Source organism: Salvelinus fontinalis, chromosome 1, assembly GCF_029448725.1.
Source record: "Salvelinus fontinalis isolate EN_2023a chromosome 1, ASM2944872v1, whole genome shotgun sequence".
Lineage (NCBI taxonomy): Eukaryota > Metazoa > Chordata > Actinopteri > Salmoniformes > Salmonidae > Salvelinus > Salvelinus fontinalis.
Genome location: NC_074665.1, coordinates 1,070,662 through 1,092,936, shown reverse-complemented (window position 1 = coordinate 1,092,936; position 22,275 = coordinate 1,070,662). Strand labels below are relative to the sequence as shown.

At 47.9% G+C, this 22,275-nt stretch overlaps 1 protein-coding gene across 2 annotated transcripts in view; it reads right to left on the bottom strand.

The window, feature by feature from the left end:
- The window catches only part of LOC129862810 (signal-induced proliferation-associated 1-like protein 2), a 145,508-nt gene that overhangs the window by 61,893 nt on the left and 61,340 nt on the right, over nucleotides 1-22,275 (bottom strand). For both annotated transcript variants that reach the window (XM_055934856.1, XM_055934936.1), the window contains one exon: nucleotides 11,420-11,639. In XM_055934856.1, the coding sequence (XP_055790831.1) occupies nucleotides 11,420-11,639 (220 nt within the window). The remainder of the gene's footprint in view (nucleotides 1-11,419; nucleotides 11,640-22,275) is intronic.

Here is a 22,275-nt window from a genome sequence, read left to right as displayed (position 1 = left end):
TGAAGAGAGAAGAACCAGCTAAGAGGATGAAGAGAAGAACCAGCTAAGAGAGAAGGACCAGCTAAGAGGGTGAAGAGAGAAGAACCAGCTAAGAGGGTGAAGAGAGAAGAACCAGCTAAGAGGGTGAAGAGAGAAGAACCAGCTAAGAGAGAAGAACCAGCTAAGAGGGTGAAGAGAGAAGAACCAGCTAAGAGGATGAAGAGAAGAACCAGCTAAGAGAGAAGAACCAGCTAAGAGGGTGAAGAGAGATGAACCAGCTAAGAGGGTGAAGAGAGAAGAACCAGCTAAGAGGGTGAAGAGAGAAGAACCAGCTAAGAGGGTGAAGAGAGAAGAACCAGCTAAGAGGGTGAAGAGAGAAGAACCAGCTAACTGAGAAGAACCAGCTAAGAGGGTAAAGAGAGAAGAACCAGCATTTAGGGTTAATAAAGAAGAACCAGCTAAGAGAGAAGAACCAGCTAAGAGGGTAAAGAGAGAAGAACCAGCTAAGAGGGTAAAGAGAGAAGAACCAGCTAGAGGATGAAGCGAGAAGAACCAGCTATGAGGGTAAAGAGAGAAGAACCAGCTAAGAGGGTAAAGAGAGAAGAACCAGCTAAGAGGGTAAAGAGAGAAGAACAAGCTAAGAGGGTAAAGAGAGAAGAACCAGCTAAGAGAGAAGAACCAGCTAGAGGATGAAAAGAGAAGAACCAGCTAAGCGGGTAAAGAGAGAAGAACAAGCTAAGAGGGTGAAGAGAGAAGAACCAGCATAGAGGATTAAGAGAGAAGCACCAGCATAGAGGATGAAGAGAGAAGAACCAGCTAAGAGAGAAAAAACAGCTAAGAGGGTAAAGAGAGAAGAACCAGCATTTAGGGTTAATAAAGAAGAACCAGCTAAGAGGGTGAAGAGAGAAGAACCAGCTAAGAGAGAAGAACCAGCTAAGAGGGTGAAGAGAGAAGAACCAGCTAAGAGGATGAAGAGAAGAACCAGCTAAGAGAGAAGAACCAGCTAAGAGGGTGAAGAGAGATGAACCAGCTAAGAGGGTGAAGAGAGAAGAACCAGCTAAGAGGGTGAAGAGAGAAGAACCAGCTAAGAGGGTGAAGAGAGAAGAACCAGCTAAGAGGATGAAGAGAGAAGAACAATCTAGAGGATGAAGAGAGAAAAAACAGCTAAGAGGGTAAAGAGAGAAGAACCAGCTAAGAGGGTAAAGAGAGAAGAACCAGCTAAGAGAGAAGAACCAGCTAAGAGGGTAAAGAGAGAAGAACAATCTAAGAGGGTGAAGAGAGAAGAACCAGCTAAGAGAGAAGAACCAGCTAAGAGGGAAGAACCAGCTAAGAGGGTGAAGAGAGAAGAACCAGCTAAGAGAGAAGAACCAGCTAAGAGGGTGAAGAGAGAAGAACAATCTGAGAGGGTAAAGAGAGAAGAACCAGCTAAGAGGATGAAGAGAGAAGAACCAGCTAAGAGGGTAAAGAGAGAAGAACCAGCTAAGAGAGAAGAACCAGCTAAGAGGGTAAAGAGAGAAGAACCAGCTGAGAGAAGAACCAGCTAAGAGGGTAAAGAGAGAAGAACCAGCTAAGAGGGTAAAGAGAGAAGAACAAGCTAAGAGGGTAAAGAGAGAAGAACCAGCTAAGAGAGAAGAACCAGCTAGAGGATGACAAGAGAAGAACCAGCTAAGAGGGTAAAGAGAGAAGAACAAGCTAAGAGGGTGAAGAGAGAAAAACCAGCATAGAGGATTAAGAGAGAAGCACCAGCATAGAGGATGAAGAGAGAAGAACCAGCTAAGAGAGAAGAACCAGCTAAGAGGGTAAAGAGAGAAAAAACAGCTAAGAGGGTAAAGAGAGAAGAACCAGCTAAGAGGGTGAAGAGAGAAGAACCAGCTAAGAGGATGAAGAGAGAAGAACAATCTAAGAGGGTGAAGAGAGAAGAACCAGCTAAGAGAGAAGAACCAGCTAAGAGGGTAAAGAGAGAAGAACCAGCTAAGAGAGAAGAACCAGCTAAGAGGGTAAAGAGAGAAGAACAATCTAAGAGGGTGAAGAGAGAAGAACCAGCTAAGAGAGAAGAACCAGCTAAGAGGGTGAAGAGAGAAGAACCAGCTAAGAGGGTAAAGAGGGAAGAACCAGCTAAGAGGGTGAAGAGAGAAGAACCAGCTAAGAGGGTAAAGAGAGAAGAACCAGCTAAGAGAGAAGAACCAGCTAAGAGGGTAAAGAGAGAAGAACCAGCTAAGAGAGAAGAAACAGCTAAGAGGGTAAAGAGAGAAGAACAAGCTAAGAGGGTAAAGAGAGAAGAACCAGCTAAGAGAGAAGAACCAGCTAGAGGATGACAAGAGAAGAACCAGCTAAGAGGGTAAAGAGAGAAGAACAAGCTAAGAGGGTGAAGAGAGAAGAACCAGCATAGAGGATTAAGAGGGAAGCACCAGCATAGAGGATGAAGAGAGAAGAACCAGCTAAGAGAGAAGAACCAGCTAAGAGGGTTAAGAGAGAAGAACCAGCTAAGAGGGTAAAGAGAGAAGAACCAGCTAAGAGGGTGAAGAGAGAAGGACCAGCTAAGAGGATGAAGAGAGAAAAACCAGCTAAGAGGGTAAAGAGAGAAGAACCAGCTAAGAGAGAAGAACCAGCTAAGAGGGTAAAGAGAGAAGAACCAGCTAAGAGGGTGAAGAGAGAAGAACCAGCTAAGAGAGAAGAACCAGCTAAGAGGGAAGAACCAGCTAAGAGGGTGAAGAGAGAAGAACCAGCTAAGAGAGAAGAACCAGCTAAGAGGGAAGAACCAGCTAAGAGGGTGAAGAGAGAAGAACCAGCTAAGAGAGAAGAACCAGCTAAGAGGGAAGAACCAGCTAAGAGGGTGAAGAGAGAAGAACCAGCTAAGAGAGAAGAACCAGCTAAGAGGGTGAAGAGAGAAGAACCAGCTAAGAGAGAAGAACCAGCTAAGAGGGAAGAACCAGCTAAGAGGGTGAAGAGAGAAGAACCAGCTAAGAGAGAAGAACCAGCTAAGAGGATGAAGAGAGAAGAACCAGCTAAGAGGGTGAAGAGAGAAGAACCAGCTAAGAGAGAAGAACCAGCTAGAGGATGAAAAGAGAAGAACCAGCTAAGAGAGAAGAACCAGCTAGAGGATGAAGAGAGAAGAACCAGCTAAGAGGGTGAAGAGAAGAAGAACCAGCTAAGAGGGTGAAGAGAGAAGAACCAGCTAAGAGGGTAAAGAGAGAAGAACCAGCTAAGAGGGTGAAGAGAGAAGAACCAGCTAAGAGGGTGAAGAGAGAAGAACCAGCTAAGAGGATGAAGAGAAGAACCAGCTAAGAGAGAAGGACCAGCTAAGAGGGTGAAGAGAGAAGAACCAGCTAAGAGGGTGAAGAGAGAAGAACCAGCTAAGAGGGTGAAGAGAGAAGAACCAGCTAAGAGAGAAGAACCAGCTAAGAGGGTGAAGAGAGAAGAACCAGCTAAGAGGATGAAGAGAAGAACCAGCTAAGAGAGAAGAACCAGCTAAGAGGGTGAAGAGAGATGAACCAGCTAAGAGGGTGAAGAGAGAAGAACCAGCTAAGAGGGTGAAGAGAGAAGAACCAGCTAAGAGGGTGAAGAGAGAAGAACCAGCTAAGAGGGTGAAGAGAGAAGAACCAGCTAACTGAGAAGAACCAGCTAAGAGGGTAAAGAGAGAAGAACAAGCTAAGAGGGTAAAGAGAGAAGAACCAGCTAAGAGGGTGAAGAGAGAAGAACCAGCTAAGAGGGTGAAGAGAGAAGAACCAGCTAAGAGAGAAGAACCAGCTAAGAGGGTAAAGAGAGAAGAACCAGCTAAGAGAGAAGAACCAGCTAAGAGGGTGAAGAGAGAAGAACCAGCTAAGAGGGTAAAGAGGGAAGAACCAGCTAAGAGGGTGAAGAGAGAAGAACCAGCTAAGAGGGTAAAGAGGGAAGAACCAGCTAAGAGGGTGAAGAGAGAAGAACCAGCTAAGAGGGTAAAGAGAGAAGAACCAGCTAAGAGAGAAGAACCAGCTAAGAGGGTAAAGAGAGAAGAACCAGCTAAGAGAGAAGAAACAGCTAAGAGGGTAAAGAGAGAAGAACAAGCTAAGAGGGTAAAGAGAGAAGAACCAGCTAAGAGAGAAGAACCAGCTAGAGGATGACAAGAGAAGAACCAGCTAAGAGGGTAAAGAGAGAAGAACAAGCTAAGAGGGTGAAGAGAGAAGAACCAGCATAGAGGATTAAGAGGGAAGCACCAGCATAGAGGATGAAGAGAGAAGAACCAGCTAAGAGAGAAGAACCAGCTAAGAGGGTTAAGAGAGAAGAACCAGCTAAGAGGGTAAAGAGAGAAGAACCAGCTAAGAGGGTGAAGAGAGAAGGACCAGCTAAGAGGATGAAGAGAGAAAAACCAGCTAAGAGGGTAAAGAGAGAAGAACCAGCTAAGAGAGAAGAACCAGCTAAGAGGGTAAAGAGAGAAGAACCAGCTAAGAGGGTGAAGAGAGAAGAACCAGCTAAGAGAGAAGAACCAGCTAAGAGGGAAGAACCAGCTAAGAGGGTGAAGAGAGAAGAACCAGCTAAGAGAGAAGAACCAGCTAAGAGGGAAGAACCAGCTAAGAGGGTGAAGAGAGAAGAACCAGCTAAGAGAGAAGAACCAGCTAAGAGGGAAGAACCAGCTAAGAGGGTGAAGAGAGAAGAACCAGCTAAGAGAGAAGAACCAGCTAAGAGGGTGAAGAGAGAAGAACCAGCTAAGAGAGAAGAACCAGCTAAGAGGGAAGAACCAGCTAAGAGGGTGAAGAGAGAAGAACCAGCTAAGAGAGAAGAACCAGCTAAGAGGATGAAGAGAGAAGAACCAGCTAAGAGGGTGAAGAGAGAAGAACCAGCTAAGAGAGAAGAACCAGCTAGAGGATGAAAAGAGAAGAACCAGCTAAGAGAGAAGAACCAGCTAGAGGATGAAGAGAGAAGAACCAGCTAAGAGGGTGAAGAGAAGAAGAACCAGCTAAGAGGGTGAAGAGAGAAGAACCAGCTAAGAGGGTAAAGAGAGAAGAACCAGCTAAGAGGGTGAAGAGAGAAGAACCAGCTAAGAGGGTGAAGAGAGAAGAACCAGCTAAGAGGATGAAGAGAAGAACCAGCTAAGAGAGAAGGACCAGCTAAGAGGGTGAAGAGAGAAGAACCAGCTAAGAGGGTGAAGAGAGAAGAACCAGCTAAGAGGGTGAAGAGAGAAGAACCAGCTAAGAGAGAAGAACCAGCTAAGAGGGTGAAGAGAGAAGAACCAGCTAAGAGGATGAAGAGAAGAACCAGCTAAGAGAGAAGAACCAGCTAAGAGGGTGAAGAGAGATGAACCAGCTAAGAGGGTGAAGAGAGAAGAACCAGCTAAGAGGGTGAAGAGAGAAGAACCAGCTAAGAGGGTGAAGAGAGAAGAACCAGCTAAGAGGGTGAAGAGAGAAGAACCAGCTAACTGAGAAGAACCAGCTAAGAGGGTAAAGAGAGAAGAACAAGCTAAGAGGGTAAAGAGAGAAGAACCAGCTAAGAGGGTGAAGAGAGAAGAACCAGCTAAGAGGGTGAAGAGAGAAGAACCAGCTAAGAGAGAAGAACCAGCTAAGAGGGTAAAGAGAGAAGAACCAGCTAAGAGGGTAAAGAGAGAAGAACCAGCTAGAGGATGAAGCGAGAAGAACCAGCTAAGAGGGTAAAGAAAGAAGAACCAGCTAAGAGGGTAAAGAGCGAAGAACCAGCTAAGAGGGTAAAGAGAGAAGAACAAGCTAAGAGGGTAAAGAGAGAAGAACCAGCTAAGAGAGAAGAACCAGCTAGAGGATGAAAAGAGAAGAACCAGCTAAGCGGGTAAAGAGAGAAGAACAAGCTAAGAGGGTGAAGAGAGAAGAACCAGCATAGAGGATTAAGATAGAAGCACCAGCATAGAGGATGAAGAGAGAAGAACCAGCTAAGAGAGAAATACCAGCTAAGAGGGTAAAGAGAGAAGAACCAGCATTTAGGGTTAATAAAGAAGAACCAGCTAAGAGGGTGAAGAGAGAAGAACCAGCTAAGAGAGAAGAACCAGCTAAGAGGGTGAAGAGAGAAGAACCAGCTAAGAGGATGAAGAGAAGAACCAGCTAAGAGAGAAGAACCAGCTAAGAGGGTGAAGAGAGATGAACCAGCTAAGAGGGTGAAGAGAGAAGAACCAGCTAAGAGGGTGAAGAGAGAAGAACCAGCTAAGAGGGTGAAGAGAGAAGAACCAGCTAAGAGGATGAAGAGAGAAGAACAATCTAGAGGATGAAGAGAGAAAAAACAGCTAAGAGGGTAAAGAGAGAAGAACCAGCTAAGAGGGTAAAGAGAGAAGAACCAGCTAAGAGAGAAGAACCAGCTAAGAGGGTAAAGAGAGAAGAACAATCTAAGAGGGTGAAGAGAGAAGAACCAGCTAAGAGAGAAGAACCAGCTAAGAGGGAAGAACCAGCTAAGAGGGTGAAGAGAGAAGAACCAGCTAAGAGAGAAGAACCAGCTAAGAGGGTGAAGAGAGAAGAACAATCTGAGAGGGTAAAGAGAGAAGAACCAGCTAAGAGGATGAAGAGAGAAGAACCAGCTAAGAGGGTAAAGAGAGAAGAACCAGCTAAGAGAGAAGAACCAGCTAAGAGGGTAAAGAGAGAAGAACCAGCTAAGAGAGAAGAACCAGCTAAGAGGGTAAAGAGAGAAGAACCAGCTAAGAGGGTAAAGAGAGAAGAACAAGCTAAGAGGGTAAAGAGAGAAGAACCAGCTAAGAGAGAAGAACCAGCTAGAGGATGACAAGAGAAGAACCAGCTAAGAGGGTAAAGAGAGAAGAACCAGCTAAGAGAGAAGAACCAGCTAAGAGGGTAAAGAGAGAAGAACCAGCTAAGAGAGAAGAACCAGCTAAGAGGGTAAAGAGAGAAGAACCAGCTAAGAGGGTAAAGAGAGAAGAACAAGCTAAGAGGGTGAAGAGAGAAAAACCAGCATAGAGGATTAAGAGAGAAGCACCAGCATAGAGGATGAAGAGAGAAGAACCAGCTAAGAGAGAAGAACCAGCTAAGAGGGTAAAGAGAGAAAAAACAGCTAAGAGGGTAAAGAGAGAAGAACCAGCTAAGAGGGTGAAGAGAGAAGAACCAGCTAAGAGGATGAAGAGAGAAGAACAATCTAAGAGGGTGAAGAGAGAAGAACCAGCTAAGAGAGAAGAACCAGCTAAGAGGGTAAAGAGAGAAGAACCAGCTAAGAGAGAAGAACCAGCTAAGAGGGTAAAGAGAGAAGAACAATCTAAGAGGGTGAAGAGAGAAGAACCAGCTAAGAGAGAAGAACCAGCTAAGAGGGTGAAGAGAGAAGAACCAGCTAAGAGGGTAAAGAGGGAAGAACCAGCTAAGAGGGTGAAGAGAGAAGAACCAGATAAGAGGGTAAAGAGAGAAGAACCAGCTAAGAGAGAAGAACCAGCTAAGAGGGTAAAGAGAGAAGAACCAGCTAAGAGAGAAGAAACAGCTAAGAGGGTAAAGAGAGAAGAACAAGCTAAGAGGGTAAAGAGAGAAGAACCAGCTAAGAGAGAAGAACCAGCTAGAGGATGACAAGAGAAGAACCAGCTAAGAGGGTAAAGAGAGAAGAACAAGCTAAGAGGGTGAAGAGAGAAGAACCAGCATAGAGGATTAAGAGGGAAGCACCAGCATAGAGGATGAAGAGAGAAGAACCAGCTAAGAGAGAAGAACCAGCTAAGAGGGTTAAGAGAGAAGAACCAGCTAAGAGGGTAAAGAGAGAAGAACCAGCTAAGAGGGTGAAGAGAGAAGGACCAGCTAAGAGGATGAAGAGAGAAAAACCAGCTAAGAGGGTAAAGAGAGAAGAACCAGCTAAGAGAGAAGAACCAGCTAAGAGGGTAAAGAGAGAAGAACCAGCTAAGAGGGTGAAGAGAGAAGAACCAGCTAAGAGAGAAGAACCAGCTAAGAGGGAAGAACCAGCTAAGAGGGTGAAGAGAGAAGAACCAGCTAAGAGAGAAGAACCAGCTAAGAGGGAAGAACCAGCTAAGAGGGTGAAGAGAGAAGAACCAGCTAAGAGAGAAGAACCAGCTAAGAGGGTGAAGAGAGATGAACCAGCTAAGAGGGTAAAGAGAGAAGAACCAGCTAAGAGGATGAAGAGAGAAGAACCAGCTAAGAGGGTGAAGAGAGAAGAACCAGCTAAGAGGGTAAAGAGAGAAGAAGCAGCTAAGAGGGTGAAGAGGAGAACCAGCTAAGAGGGTAAAGAGAGAAGAACCAGCTAAGAGAGAAGAACCAGCTAGAGGATGAAGAGAGATGAACCAGCTAAGAGGGTGAAGAGAGAAGAACCAGCTAAGAGGGTGAAGAGAGAAGAACCAGCTAAGAGAGAAGAACCAGCTAGAGGATGAAGAGAGATGAACCAGCTAAGAGGGTAAAGAGAGAAGAACAAGCTAAGAGGGTGAAGAGAGAAGAACCAGCATAGAGGGTGAAGAGAGAAGAACCAGCTAAGAGAGAAGAACCAGCTAAGAGGGTAAAGAGAGAAGAACAAGCATATAGGGTTAATAAAGAAGAACCAGCTCAAAGGATAAAGAGAGACGAACCAGCTAAGAGGGTAAAGAGAGAAGAACCAGCTAAGAGGGTAAAGAGAGAAGAACAAGCTAAGAGAGAAGAACCAGCTAAGAGGGTGAAGAGAGAAGAACAATCTAAGAGGGTGAAGAGAGAAGAACCAGCTAAGAGGATGAAGAGAGAAGAACCAGCTAAGAGGGAAGAACCAGCTAAGAGGGTGAAGAGAGAAGAACAATCTAAGAGGGTGAAGAGAGAAGAACCAGCTAAGAGGATGAAGAGAGAAGAACCAGCTAAGAGGGAAGAACCAGCTAGAGGATGAAAAGAGAAGAACCAGCTAAGAGAGAAGAACCAGCTAAGAGGGTGAAGAGAGAAGAACCAGCTAAGAGAGAAGAACCAGCTAAGAGGGTGAAGAGAGAAGAACAATCTAAGAGGGTGAAGAGAGAAGAACCAGCTAAGAGGGAAGAACCAGCTAAGAGGGTGAAGAGAGAAGAACAAGCTAAGAGGGTAAAGAGAGAAGAACCAGCTAAGAGGGTGAAGAGAGAAGAACAATCTAAGAGGGTGAATAGAGAAGAACCAGCTAAGAGGGAAGAACCAGCTAAGAGGGTGAAGAGAGAAGAACAAGCTAAGAGGGTAAAGAGAGAAGAACCAGCTAAGAGGGTGAAGAGAGAAGAACAAGCTAAGAGGGTGAAGAGAGAAGAACAAGCTAAGAGAGAAGAACCAGCTAGAGGATGAAAAGAGAAGAACCAGCTAAGAGGGTGAAGAGAGAAGAACCAGCTAAGAGGGTGAAGAGAGAAGAACAAGCTAAGAGAGAAGAACCAGCTAAGAGGATGAAGAGAGAAGAACCAGCTAAGAGGATGACGAGAGAAGAAAAAGCTAAGAGAGAAGATCCAGCTAAGAGGAAGAAGAGAGAAGAACCAGCTAAGAGAGAAGAACCAGCTAAGAGGGTGAAGAGAGAAGAACAAGCTAAGAGAGAAGAACCAGCTAAGAGGATGAAGAGAGAAGAACCAGCTAAGAGGGTGAAGAGAGAAGAACCAGCTAAGAGAGAAGAACCAGCTAGAGGATGAAAAGAGAAGAACCAGCTAAGAGAGAAGAACCAGCTAGAGGATGAAGAGAGAAGAACCAGCTAAGAGGGTGAAGAGAAGAAGAACCAGCTAAGAGGGTGAAGAGAGAAGAACCAGCTAAGAGGGTAAAGAGAGAAGAACCAGCTAAGAGGGTGAAGAGAGAAGAACCAGCTAAGAGGGTGAAGAGAGAAGAACCAGCTAAGAGGATGAAGAGAAAAACCAGCTAAGAGAGAAGAACCAGCTAAGAGGGTGAAGAGAGAAGAACCAGCTAAGAGGGTGAAGAGAGAAGAACCAGCTAAGAGGGTGAAGAGAGAAGAACCAGCTAAGAGAGAAGAACCAGCTAAGAGGGTGAAGAGAGAAGAACCAGCTAAGAGGATGAAGAGAAGAACCAGCTAAGAGAGAAGAACCAGCTAAGAGGGTGAAGAGAGATGAACCAGCTAAGAGGGTGAAGAGAGAAGAACCAGCTAAGAGGGTGAAGAGAGAAGAACCAGCTAAGAGGGTGAAGAGAGAAGAACCAGCTAAGAGGGTGAAGAGAGAAGAACCAGCTAACTGAGAAGAACCAGCTAAGAGAGAAGAACCAGCTAAGAGGATGAAGAGAGAAGAACGAGCTAAGAGGATGAAGAGAAGAACCAGCTAAGAGAGAAGAACCAGCTAAGAGAGAAGAACCAGCTAAGAGGATGAAGAGAGAAGAACGAGCTAAGAGAGAAGAACCAGCTAAGAGGGTGAAGAGAGAAGAACCAGCTAAGAGGATGAAGAGAAGAACCAGCTAAGAGAGAAGAACCAGCTAAGAGGGTAAAGAGAAGAAGAACCAGCTAAGAGGGTAAAGAGAGAAGAACCAGCTAAGAGGGTAAAGAGAGAAGAACCAGCTAAGAGGGTAAAGAGAGAAGAACCAGCTAAGAGGGTAAAGAGAGAAGAACCAGCTAAGAGGGTAAAGAGAGAAGAACCAGCTAAGAGGGTAAAGAGAGAAGAACCAGCTAAGAGGGTAAAGAGAGAAGAACCAGCTAAGAGGGTAAAGAGAGAAGAACCAGCTAAGAGGGTAAAGAGAGAAGAACCAGCTAAGAGGGTAAAGAGAGAAGAACCAGCTAAGAGAGAAGAACCAGCTAAGAGGGTAAAGAGAAGAAGAACCAGCTAAGAGGGTAAAGAGAGAAGAACCAGCTAAGAGGGTAAAGAGAGAAGAACCAGCTAAGAGGGTAAAGAGAGAAGAACCAGCTAAGAGGGTAAAGAGAGAAGAACCAGCTAAGAGGGTAAAGAGAGAAGAACCAGCTAAGAGGGTAAAGAGAGAAGAACCAGCTAAGAGGGTAAAGAGAGAAGAACCAGCTAAGAGTGTAAAGAGAGAAGAACCAGCTAAGAGGGTAAAGAGAGAAGAACCAGCTAAGAGAGAAGAACCAGCTAAGAGGGTGAAGAGAAGAAGAACCAGCTAAGCGGGTGAAGAGAAGAACCAGCTAAGAGGATGAAGAGAGAAGAACCAGCTAAGAGGGTGAAGAGAAGAACCAGCTAAGAGAGAAGAACCAGCTAAGAGGAGGAAGAGAGAAGAACCAGCTAAGAGGGTGAACAGCAGCACTTCAAAGACATTCTCTTTATCTCAACAGAGCACTGAATACCAATATGGAAATGAAACCGAGGAGGGGAGAGGAGAGACAGATAGTGTCTGACAGGTGAACAGGACATTCTGTATGACTGACAGTGTAGCTGTGCTAATGAGGATTGAGCATGTTCATGTCAGAAACCTCCTCCTCTCCTCCTCTCAGCTGGTCAGTCGAGTCTAGTGAGGACACATCTCTCCAACTCATACATTTCCAGATGGCCTGGTGCTCTCTCAGTGTGAGTGCTTTAATAAGCTTTCAGTCTCATCGAGGGAGCATTAGCTGACATTAATGACAGACATACTAGCTACATGTCCATTGTGTGTGTTTGTGCAATACTTACTCCTGAGGTTAGCTCCCCCCTGTCCCGGCATGCGCGGTGGCAGGGTGGCGTGATACGGTGGCGTGGTGGAGAACAGGATGTCATTGGGCAGCGCCTGGTCCAGCATGGAACTATGGGAGGAGGCGTAGGACGAGCCCCTCCTGTTGCTGCTACACACACTCTCGTCTGATAGGGTACGGTACAGGGAGCGCCGTGGTGATAGGCTGCCCGTCGCAGACATCTGGGGGGGGGGGGCAGAACACGTCAACATTCACAACCAGAGCAGATGACCGTCTGTTCCGTCCTTTGCACCTCTAGATATTCTAATAGGGTAGTCTAATAGGGTAGTCTAATAGGGTAGTCTAATAGGGTAGTCTAATAGGGTAGTCTAATAGGGTAGTCTAATAGGGTAGTCTAATAGGGTGGTCTAATAGGGGTAGTCTAATAGGGTAGTCTAATAGGGTAGTCTAATAGGGTGGTCTAATAGGGTAGTCTAATAGGGTAGTCTAATAGGGTAGTCTAATAGGGTAGTCTAATAGGGTAGTCTAATAGGGGTAGTCTAATAGGGGTAGTCTAATAGGGTAGTCTAATAGGGTAGTCTAATAGGGGTAGTCTAATAGGGTAGTCTAATAGGGGTAGTCTAATAGGGCAGTCTAATAGGGGAGGTCTAATAGGGTAGTCTAATAGGGGTAGTCTAATAGGGTAGTCTAATAGGGTAGTCTAATAGGGGTAGTCTAATAGGGTAGTCTAATAGGGGTAGTCTAATAGGGGTAGTCTAATAGGGGTAGTCTAATAGGGTAGTCTAATAGGGTAGTCTAATAGGGTAGTCTAATAGGGTAGTCTAATAGGGTAGTCTAATAGGGGTAGTCTAATAGGGGTAGTCTAATAGGGTAGTCTAATAGGGAAGTCTAATAGGGGTAGTCTAATAGGGTAGTCTAATAGGGGTAGTCTAATAGGGGTAGTCAAATAGGGGTAGTCTAATAGGGGTAGTCTAATAGGGGTAGTCTAATAGGGGTAGTCTAATAGGGGTAGTCTAATAGGGGTAGTCTAATAGGGTAGTCTAATAGGGTGGTCTAATAGGGGTAGTCTAATAGGGTAGTCTAATAGGGTAGTCTAATAGGGTAGTCTAATAGGGGTAGTCTAATAGGGTAGTCTAATAGGGTAGTCTAATAGGGTGGTCTAATAGGGTAGTCTAATAGGGTAGTCTAATAGAGTGGTCTAATAGGGTAGTCTAATAGGGTAGTCTAATAGGGTGGTCTAATAGGGTGGTCTAATAGGGTGGTCTAATAGGGTAGTCTAATAGGGTGGTCTAATAGGGTGGTCTAATAGGGTAGTCTAATAGGGTAGTCTAATAGGGTGGTCTAATAGGGTAGTCTAATAGGGTAGTCTAATAGGGTAGTCTAATAGGATAGTCTAATAGGGTAGTCTAATAGGGTGGTCTAATAGGGTGGTCTAATAGGGTAGTCTAATAGAGTGGTCTAATAGGGTAGTCTAATAGGGTAGTCTAATAGGGTAGTCTAATAGGGTAGTCTAATAGGGTAGTCTAATAGGGTGGTCTAATAGGGTAGTCTAATAGGGTAGTCTAATAGGGTAGTCTAATAGGGTAGTCTAATAGGGTAGTCTAATAGGGTAGTCTAATAGGGTGGTCTAATAGGGTGGTCTAATAGGGTGGTCTAATAGTGTAGTCTAATAGGGTAGTCTAATAGGGTAGTCTAATAGGGTAGTCTAATAGGGTGGTCTAATAGGGTAGTCTAATAGGGTGGTCTAATAGGGTGGTCTAATTGGGTAGTCTAATAGGGTAGTCTAATAGGGTAGTCTAATAGGGTAGTCTAATAGGGTATTCTAATAGGGTGGTCTAATAGGGTAGTCTAATAGGGTAGTCTAATAGGGTAGTCTAATAGGGTGGTCTAATAGGGTAGTCTAATAGGGTGGTCTAATAGGGTAGTCTAATAGGGTAGTCTAATAGGGTAGTCTAATAGGATGGTCTAATAGGGTGGTCTAATAGGGTGGTCTAATAGGGTGGTCTAATAGGGTAGTCTAATAGAGTGGTCTAATAGGGTAGTCTAATAGGGTAGTCTAATAGGGTAGTCTAATAGGGTAGTCTAATAGGGTAGTCTAATAGGGTGGTCTAATAGGGTAGTCTAATAGGGTAGTCTAATAGGGTAGTCTAATAGGGTAGTCTAATAGGGTAGTCTAATAGGGTGGTCTAATAGGGTAGTCTAATAGGGTGGTCTAATAGGGTGGTCTAATAGGGTAGTCTAATAGGGTAGTCTAATAGGGTGGTCTAATAGGGTAGTCTAATAGAGTAGTCTAATAGGGTAGTCTAATAGGGTAGTCTAATAGGGTGGTCTAATAGGGTAGTCTAATAGGGTAGTCTAATAGGGTGGTCTAATAGGGTAGTCTAATAGGGTAGTCTAATAGGGTGGTCTAATAGGGTGGTCTAATAGGGTAGTCTAATAGGGTAGTCTAATAGGGTAGACTAATAGGGTAGTCTAATAGGGTAGTCTAATAGGGTAGTCTAATAGGGTAGTCTAATAGGGTAGTCTAATAGGGTGGTCTAATAGGGTAGTCTAATAGGGTAGTCTAATAGGGTAGTCTAATAGGGTAGTCTAATAGGGTAGTTTAATAGGGTAGTCTAATAGGGTAGTCTAATAGGGTGGTCTAATAGGGTAGTCTAATAGGGTAGTCTAATAGGGTAGTCTAATAGGGTAGTCTAATAGGGTAGTCTAATAGGGTAGTCTAATAGGGTGGTCTAATAGGGTAGTCTAATAGGGTTGTCTAATAGGGTAGTCTAATAGGGTAGTCTAATAGGGTAGTCTAATAGGGTAGTCTAATAGGGTAGTCTAATAGGGTAGTCTAATAGGGTGGTTTAATAGGGTTGTCTTGACGTTGGCCTGTGGGTAAGGTAAATACCTTTCTCCCTTCCCTCTCTCTCTGACTCTACTGAGGGACTCTTGAATAGCCTTTGTTAAACATAGAGAGTCTGGGAACATCAAACAAGTGGAGGGAAAGGAACCATATTTCGGTAATAGAACCAGTTGAAAATATGCATTGGTGCTTAATGAATAGGATTTCAGTTCGGTTGTCATCTGAGACATTATGACTGATGACAGGACGACCTGAATCTGGGAAAGTCTACACATTATAGTTATAAGATTCACATGGAGATGTTGTGCAATTCAAATGTTTAAATATGAAACTTTGTGAAAAGATTAAATGTAATTTTAGCTTCTAAATGAGAGAATTGGGTTTTCATAAGGTTAGAGCTCTGCTCAATCAGTGGCCCCTGTGAAGAGACATGGGCTATAAACTATGAAACACACCCTTCTCTCCCTCCACTATATAAGCCCTTGACGAAAATGTAACCTCCTGTTCCGGGTACATTAGGATGACGATCTGATGTCAGAAGGATTCAGATAATAACTACAGAACGAAGCCAACCTCAGCGTGAGCTTTGGTGGCGAATGGTATGAACTTTGAACTCATATTCGCTACAGAAGTGATACCTCCTAGCCGTTGAGTTAGTAGTGGCCGCTGTAAACGTGGGCTAGGAGAGGACGGACAGAGTATCCCGTCTACCACACAGCGACGACACTACAACGTATCCCGTTCACCACCAGAGACACTCTTCAAAGGACAAAGGACTCTGTTGGGCAACACGGCCTTCCATCTACCACCAACCTATTGAATCTCAGCTCAGAGTAAATATTTATTGCATTTTCCTTTCCAAATGTGCAGTAATTTAGAATGCATAAGATTCTGTATTTACGATAGAGTAGCTGCCTACGGCCCGATAGAGACATCGCTTCTCCCTTTGTTCTTCAGTCTTCCCGCTCTTTCACTCAAACCCAGCCCCCTTTTCTTTTGTGTAACCAGCTGTCATATCTGTTCCGTCCGCTAGGGACGTTTTCCTTTATGACATCATTTGTAATCAAGGTATGACTCATTCTGTGTATATGTAATTCTGTGTGATTAGTTAGGTATTTAGTAAATAAATAATTAAACCAATTTTGTATTGCTGATTCAACTTGTTAGCCAGGGTTCGTGAAAATAACCAAGAATTTACAACTTTCAGATGAGACTGAAATAAGGTGACTATTAATATTGACTGCTATTGATGTAAAATATTACTAGGTCTTTAAGAGTTTATTCGGAAGATAACTGCTCTATAAATATTATTTTGTGGCGCCCCGACTTTCTAGTTAATTACATTTACATGATTAGCTCATCCAGGTAATATTAATTACAGAGAAAGGATTTTATAGAATAGCATGTCATATCACTTAATCCGGCACAGCCAAAGACACGACAGGGTAGTCTAATAGGGTAGTCTAATAGGGTAGTCTAATAGCTCGGTTAGGTGTGATAAATTCCCCAATTTGTGCCACAGTTTATACCAGTGACAGATGCTGGGTCAGTCAGAGTTGAGTCCTGTTGTAAAGTGTAGCCTAACGGCCAAAAAAGGCAATGTATTCGATGCTTATTAAGACCTCTAAAGTTTTACATTTCTAACTGAATATCAAACAATGTGTCTTTAAACTTTTAACATTATAATATAACTCAGCCCTGTGCTTCTGTTAAAGTGTTTACTAAATATCTTATTGATTCTGTGATCACCAAACATCCTCAAACGCAAAATGTAAAGACATTTCACTAATCCGGCTGTTTTTCAACTTTGGGATTGACTAAATGTACTAAATGTATTACAATTGACTTTGAATTAACTGAATGATGAGGATGAAGAAGAGAGTGATCTTCCTCCGTCTCGCGCACCAAAATAAATATACGTTTTTTCTACTTTGTCAGAAGAAGCTGGAACATGTAACACACATATACAGTTTTTGTTCATCGACGTCTTTATGCTTTCGTTGATAAAATAATGATACAAAATAGAAAATACAGATGCTTATTTTAACTACATCAGTGAAGGCAGACCAGCAGAAAGATAAACATTCTCTGAAGGCAAAGAGACGGGCGACAGCTGATGCATTGGTCCAGAGCCACGCGGCATCGGCGGAAGGCTGAGAATGACACGTTGAAGAGGGCGAGGAACGAGATGGAGTCACAATCCATGCCAGGCACACCTGTAAGCTCTGGAACTCCGCCTCCGACAGGCAGAGTCAACACACCTGGTGGGTTCTGGAACTCCGCCTCCGACAGGCAGAGTCAACACACCTGGTGGGTTCTGGAACTCCGCCTCCGACAGGCAGAGTCAACACACCTGGTGGGTTCTGGAACTCCGCCTCCGACAGGCAGAGTCAACACACCTGGTGGGTTCTGGAACTCCGCCTCCGACAGGCAGAGTCAACACACCTGGTGGGTTCTGGAACTCCGCCTCCGACAGGCAGAGTCAACACACCTGGTGGGTTCTGGAACTCCACCTCCGACAGGCAGAGTCAACACACCTGGTGGGTTCTGGAACTCCACCTCCGACAGGCAGAGTCAACACACCTGGTGGGTTCTGGAACTCCACCTCCGACAGGCAGAGTTAACACACCTGGTGGGTTCTGGAACTCCACCTCCGACAGGCAGAGTCAACACACCTGGTGGGTTCTGGAACTCCGCCTCCGACAGGCAGAGTCAACACACCTGGTGGGTTCTGGAACTCCGCCTCCGACAGGCAGAGTCAACAAACCTGTGAGCTCTGGAACTCCACCTCCGACAGGTAGAGTCAACACACCTGTGAGATCTGGAACTCCGACAGGCAGAGTCAACACACCTGTGAGCTCTGGAACTCCACCTCCGACAGGCAGAGTCAACACACCTGGTGGGTTCTGGAACTCCAACTCCGACAGGCAGAGTCAACACACCTGGTGGGTTCTGGAACTCCGCCTCCGACAGGCAGAGTCAACACACCTGGTGGGTTCTGGAACTCCGCCTCCGACAGGCAGAGTCAACACACCTGTGAGCTCTGGCACTCCACCTCCGACAGGTAGAGTCAACACACCTGTGAGCTCTGGAACTCCGACAGGCAGAGTCAACACACCTGTGAGCTCTGGAACTCCGCCTCCGACAGGCAGAGTCAACACACCTGGTGGGTTCTGGAACTCCAACTCCGACAGGCAGAGTCAACACACCTGGTGGGTTCTGGAACTCCGCCTCCGACAGGCAGAGTCAACACACCTGTGAGCTCTGGAACTCCGCCTCCGACAGGCAGAGTCAACACACCTGGTGGGTTCTGGAACTCCACCTCCGACAGGCAGAGTCAACACACCTGGTGGGTTCTGGAACTCCGCCTCCGACAGGCAGAGTTAACACACCTGGTGGGTTCTGGAACTCCGCCTCCGACAGGCAGAGTCAACACACCTGGTGGGTTCTGGAACTCCGCCTCCGACAGGCAGAGTCAACACACCTGGTGGGTTCTGGAACTCCGCCACCGACAGGCAGAGTCAACACACCTGTGAGCTCTGGAACTCCGCCTCCGACAGGCAGAGTCAACACACCTGGTGGGTTCTGGAACTCCACCTCCGACAGGCAGAGTCAACACACCTGGCGGGTTCTGGAACTCCGCCTCCGACAGGTAGAGTCAACACACCTGTGAGCTCTGGAACTCCGCCTCCGACAGGCAGAGTCAACACACCTGGTGGGTTCTGGAACTCCGCCTCCGACAGGCAGAGTCAACACACCTGGTGGGTTCTGGAACTCCACCTCCGACAGGCAGAGTCAACACACCTGGTGGGTTCTGGAACTCCGCCTCCGACAGGCAGAGTCAACACACCTGTGAGCTCTGGAACTCCGCCTCCGACAGGCAGAGTCAACACACCTGGTGGGTTCTGGAACTCCACCTCCGACAGGCAGAGTCAACACACCTGGCGGGTTCTGGAACTCCGCCTCCGACAGGTAGAGTCAACACACCTGTGAGCTCTGGAACTCCGCCTCCGACAGGCAGAGTCAACACACCTGGTGGGTTCTGGAACTCCGCCTCCGACAGGTAGAGTCAACACACCTGTGAGCTCTGGTACTCCGCCTCCGACAGGCAGAGTCAACACACCTGGTGGGTTCTGGAACTCCACCTCCGACAGGTAGAGTCAACACACCTGGTGGGTTCTGGAACTCCGCCTCCGACAGGCAGAGTCAACACACCTGGTGGGTTCTGGAACTCCGCCTCCGACAGGCAGAGTCAACACACCTGGTGGGTTCTGGAACTCCGCCACCGACAGGCAGAGTCAACACACCTGTGAGCTCTGGAACTCCGCCTCCGACAGGCAGAGTCAACACACCTGGTGGGTTCTGGAACTCCACCTCCGACAGGCAGAGTCAACACACCTGGCGGGTTCTGGAACTCCGCCTCCGACAGGTAGAGTCAACACACCTGTGAGCTCTGGAACTCCGCCTCCGACAGGCAGAGTCAACACACCTGGTGGGTTCTGGAACTCCGCCTCCGACAGGCAGAGTCAACACACCTGGTGGGTTCTGGAACTCCGCCTCCGACAGGCAGAGTCAACACACCTGGTGGGTTCTGGAACTCCACCTCCGACAGGCAGAGTCAACACACCTGGTGGGTTCTGGAACTCCGCCTCCGACAGGCAGAGTCAACACACCTGTGAGCTCTGGAACTCCGCCTCCGACAGGCAGAGTCAACACACCTGGTGGGTTCTGGAACTCCACCTCCGACAGGCAGAGTCAACACACCTGGCGGGTTCTGGAACTCCGCCTCCGACAGGTAGAGTCAACACACCTGTGAGCTCTGGAACTCCGCCTCCGACAGGCAGAGTCAACACACCTGGTGGGTTCTGGAACTCCGCCTCCGACAGGTAGAGTCAACACACCTGTGAGCTCTGGTACTCCGCCTCCGACAGGCAGAGTCAACACACCTGGTGGGTTCTGGAACTCCACCTCCGACAGGTAGAGTCAACACACCTGGTGGGTTCTGGAACTCCACCTCCGACAGGCAGAGTCAACACACCTGGTGGGTTCTGGAACTCCACCTCCGACAGGCAGAGTCAACACACCTGGTGGGTTCTGGAACTCCGCCTCCGACAGGCAGAGTCAACACACCTGGTGGGTTCTGGAACTCCACCTCCGACAGGCAGAGTCAACACACCTGGTGGATTCTGGAACTCCGCCTCCGACAGGCAGAGTCAACACACCTGGTGGGTTCTGGAACTCCGCCTCCGACAGGCAGAGTCAACACACCTGGTGGGTTCTGGAACTCCGCCTCCGACAGGCAGAGTCAACACACCTGTGAGCTCTGGAACTCCGCCTCCGACAGGCAGAGTCAACACACCTGTGAGCTCTGGAACTCCGCATCCGACAGGCAGAGTCAACACACCTGTGAGCTCTGGAACTCCGCCTCCGACAGGCAGAGTCAACACACCTGTGAGATCTGGAACTCCGCCTCCGACATGCAGAGTCAACACACCTGTGAGCTCTGGAACTCTACCTCCGACAGGCAGAGTCAACACACCTGTGAGCTCTGGAACTCCGCCTCCGACAGGCAGAGTCAACACACCTGTGAGCTCTGGAACTCCGCCTCCGACAGGCAGAGTCAACACACCTGTGAGCTCTGGAACTCCGCCTCCGACAGGCAGAGTCAACACACCTGTGAGCTCTGGAACTCCGCCTCCGACAGGCAGAGTCAACACACCTGTGAGCTCTGGAACTCCACCTCCGACAGGTAGAGTCAACACACCTGTGAGCTTTGGAACTCCGACAGGCAGAGTCAACACACCTGTGAGCTCTGGAACTCCACCTCCGACAGGCAGAGTCAACACACCTGTGAGCTCTGGAACTCCAACTCCGACAGGCAGAGTCAACACACCTGGTGGGTTCTGGAACTCCGCCTCCGACAGGCAGAGTCAACACACCTGGTGGGTTCTGGAACTCCAACTCCGACAGGTAGAGTCAACACACCTGTGAGCTCTGGAACTCTACCTCCGACATGCAGAGTCAACACACCTGTGAGCTCTGGAACTCTACCTCCGACAGGCAGAGTCAACACACCTGTGAGCTCTGGAACTCCAACTCCGACAGGCAGAGTCAACACACCTGGTGGGTTCTGGAACTCCGCCTCCGACAGGCAGAGTCAACACACCTGGTGGGTTCTGGAACTCCACGTCCGACAGGCAGAGTCAACACACCTGGTGGGTTCTGGAACTCCGCCTCCGACAGGCAGAGTCAACACACCTGGTGGGTTCTGGAACTCCGCCTCCGACAGGCAGAGTCAACACACCTGGTGGGTTCTGGAACTCCACGTCCGACAGGCAGAGTCAACACACCTGGTGGGTTCTGGAACTCCGCCTCCGACAGGCAGAGTCAACACACCTGGTGGGTTCTGGAACTCCACCTCCGACAGGCAGAGTCAACACACCTGGCGGGTTCTGGAACTCCGCCTCCGACAGGTAGAGTCAACACACCTGTGAGCTCTGGAACTCCGCCTCCGACAGGCAGAGTCAACACACCTGGTGGGTTCTGGAACTCCGCCTCCGACAGGCAGAGTCAACACACCTGGTGGGTTCTGGAACTCCGCCTCCGACAGGCAGAGTCAACACACCTGGTGGGTTCTGGAACTCCACCTCCGACAGGCAGAGTCAACACACCTGGTGGGTTCTGGAACTCCGCCTCCGACAGGCAGAGTCAACACACCTGTGAGCTCTGGAACTCCGCCTCCGACAGGCAGAGTCAACACACCTGGTGGGTTCTGGAACTCCACCTCCGACAGGCAGAGTCAACACACCTGGCGGGTTCTGGAACTCCGCCTCCGACAGGTAGAGTCAACACACCTGTGAGCTCTGGAACTCCGCCTCCGACAGGCAGAGTCAACACACCTGGTGGGTTCTGGAACTCCGCCTCCGACAGGTAGAGTCAACACACCTGTGAGCTCTGGTACTCCGCCTCCGACAGGCAGAGTCAACACACCTGGTGGGTTCTGGAACTCCACCTCCGACAGGTAGAGTCAACACACCTGGTGGGTTCTGGAACTCCACCTCCGACAGGCAGAGTCAACACACCTGGTGGGTTCTGGAACTCCACCTCCGACAGGCAGAGTCAACACACCTGGTGGGTTCTGGAACTCCGCCTCCGACAGGCAGAGTCAACACACCTGGTGGGTTCTGGAACTCCGCCTCCGACAGGCAGAGTCAACACACCTGGTGGATTCTGGAACTCCGCCTCCGACAGGCAGAGTCAACACACCTGGTGGGTTCTGGAACTCCGCCTCCGACAGGCAGAGTCAACACACCTGGTGGGTTCTGGAACTCCGCCTCCGACAGGCAGAGTCAACACACCTGGTGGGTTCTGGAACTCCGCCTCCGACAGGCAGAGTCAACACACCTGGTGGGTTCTGGAACTCCGCCTCCGACAGGCAGAGTCAACACACCTGTGAGCTCTGGAACTCCGCCTCCGACAGGCAGAGTCAACACACCTGTGAGCTCTGGAACTCCGCATCCGACAGGCAGAGTCAACACACCTGTGAGCTCTGGAACTCCGCCTCCGACATGCAGAGTCAACACACCTGTGAGCTCTGGAACTCTACCTCCGACAGGCAGAGTCAACACACCTGTGAGCTCTGGAACTCCGCCTCCGACAGGCAGAGTCAACACACCTGTGAGCTCTGGAACTCCGCCTCCGACAGGCAGAGTCAACACACCTGTGAGCTCTGGAACTCCGCCTCCGACAGGCAGAGTCAACACACCTGTGAGCTCTGGAACTCCGCCTCCGACAGGCAGAGTCAACACACCTGTGAGCTCTGGAACTCCACCTCCGACAGGTAGAGTCAACACACCTGTGAGCTTTGGAACTCCGACAGGCAGAGTCAACACACCTGTGAGCTCTGGAACTCCACCTCCGACAGGCAGAGTCAACACACCTGTGAGCTCTGGAACTCCAACTCCGACAGGCAGAGTCAACACACCTGGTGGGTTCTGGAACTCCACGTC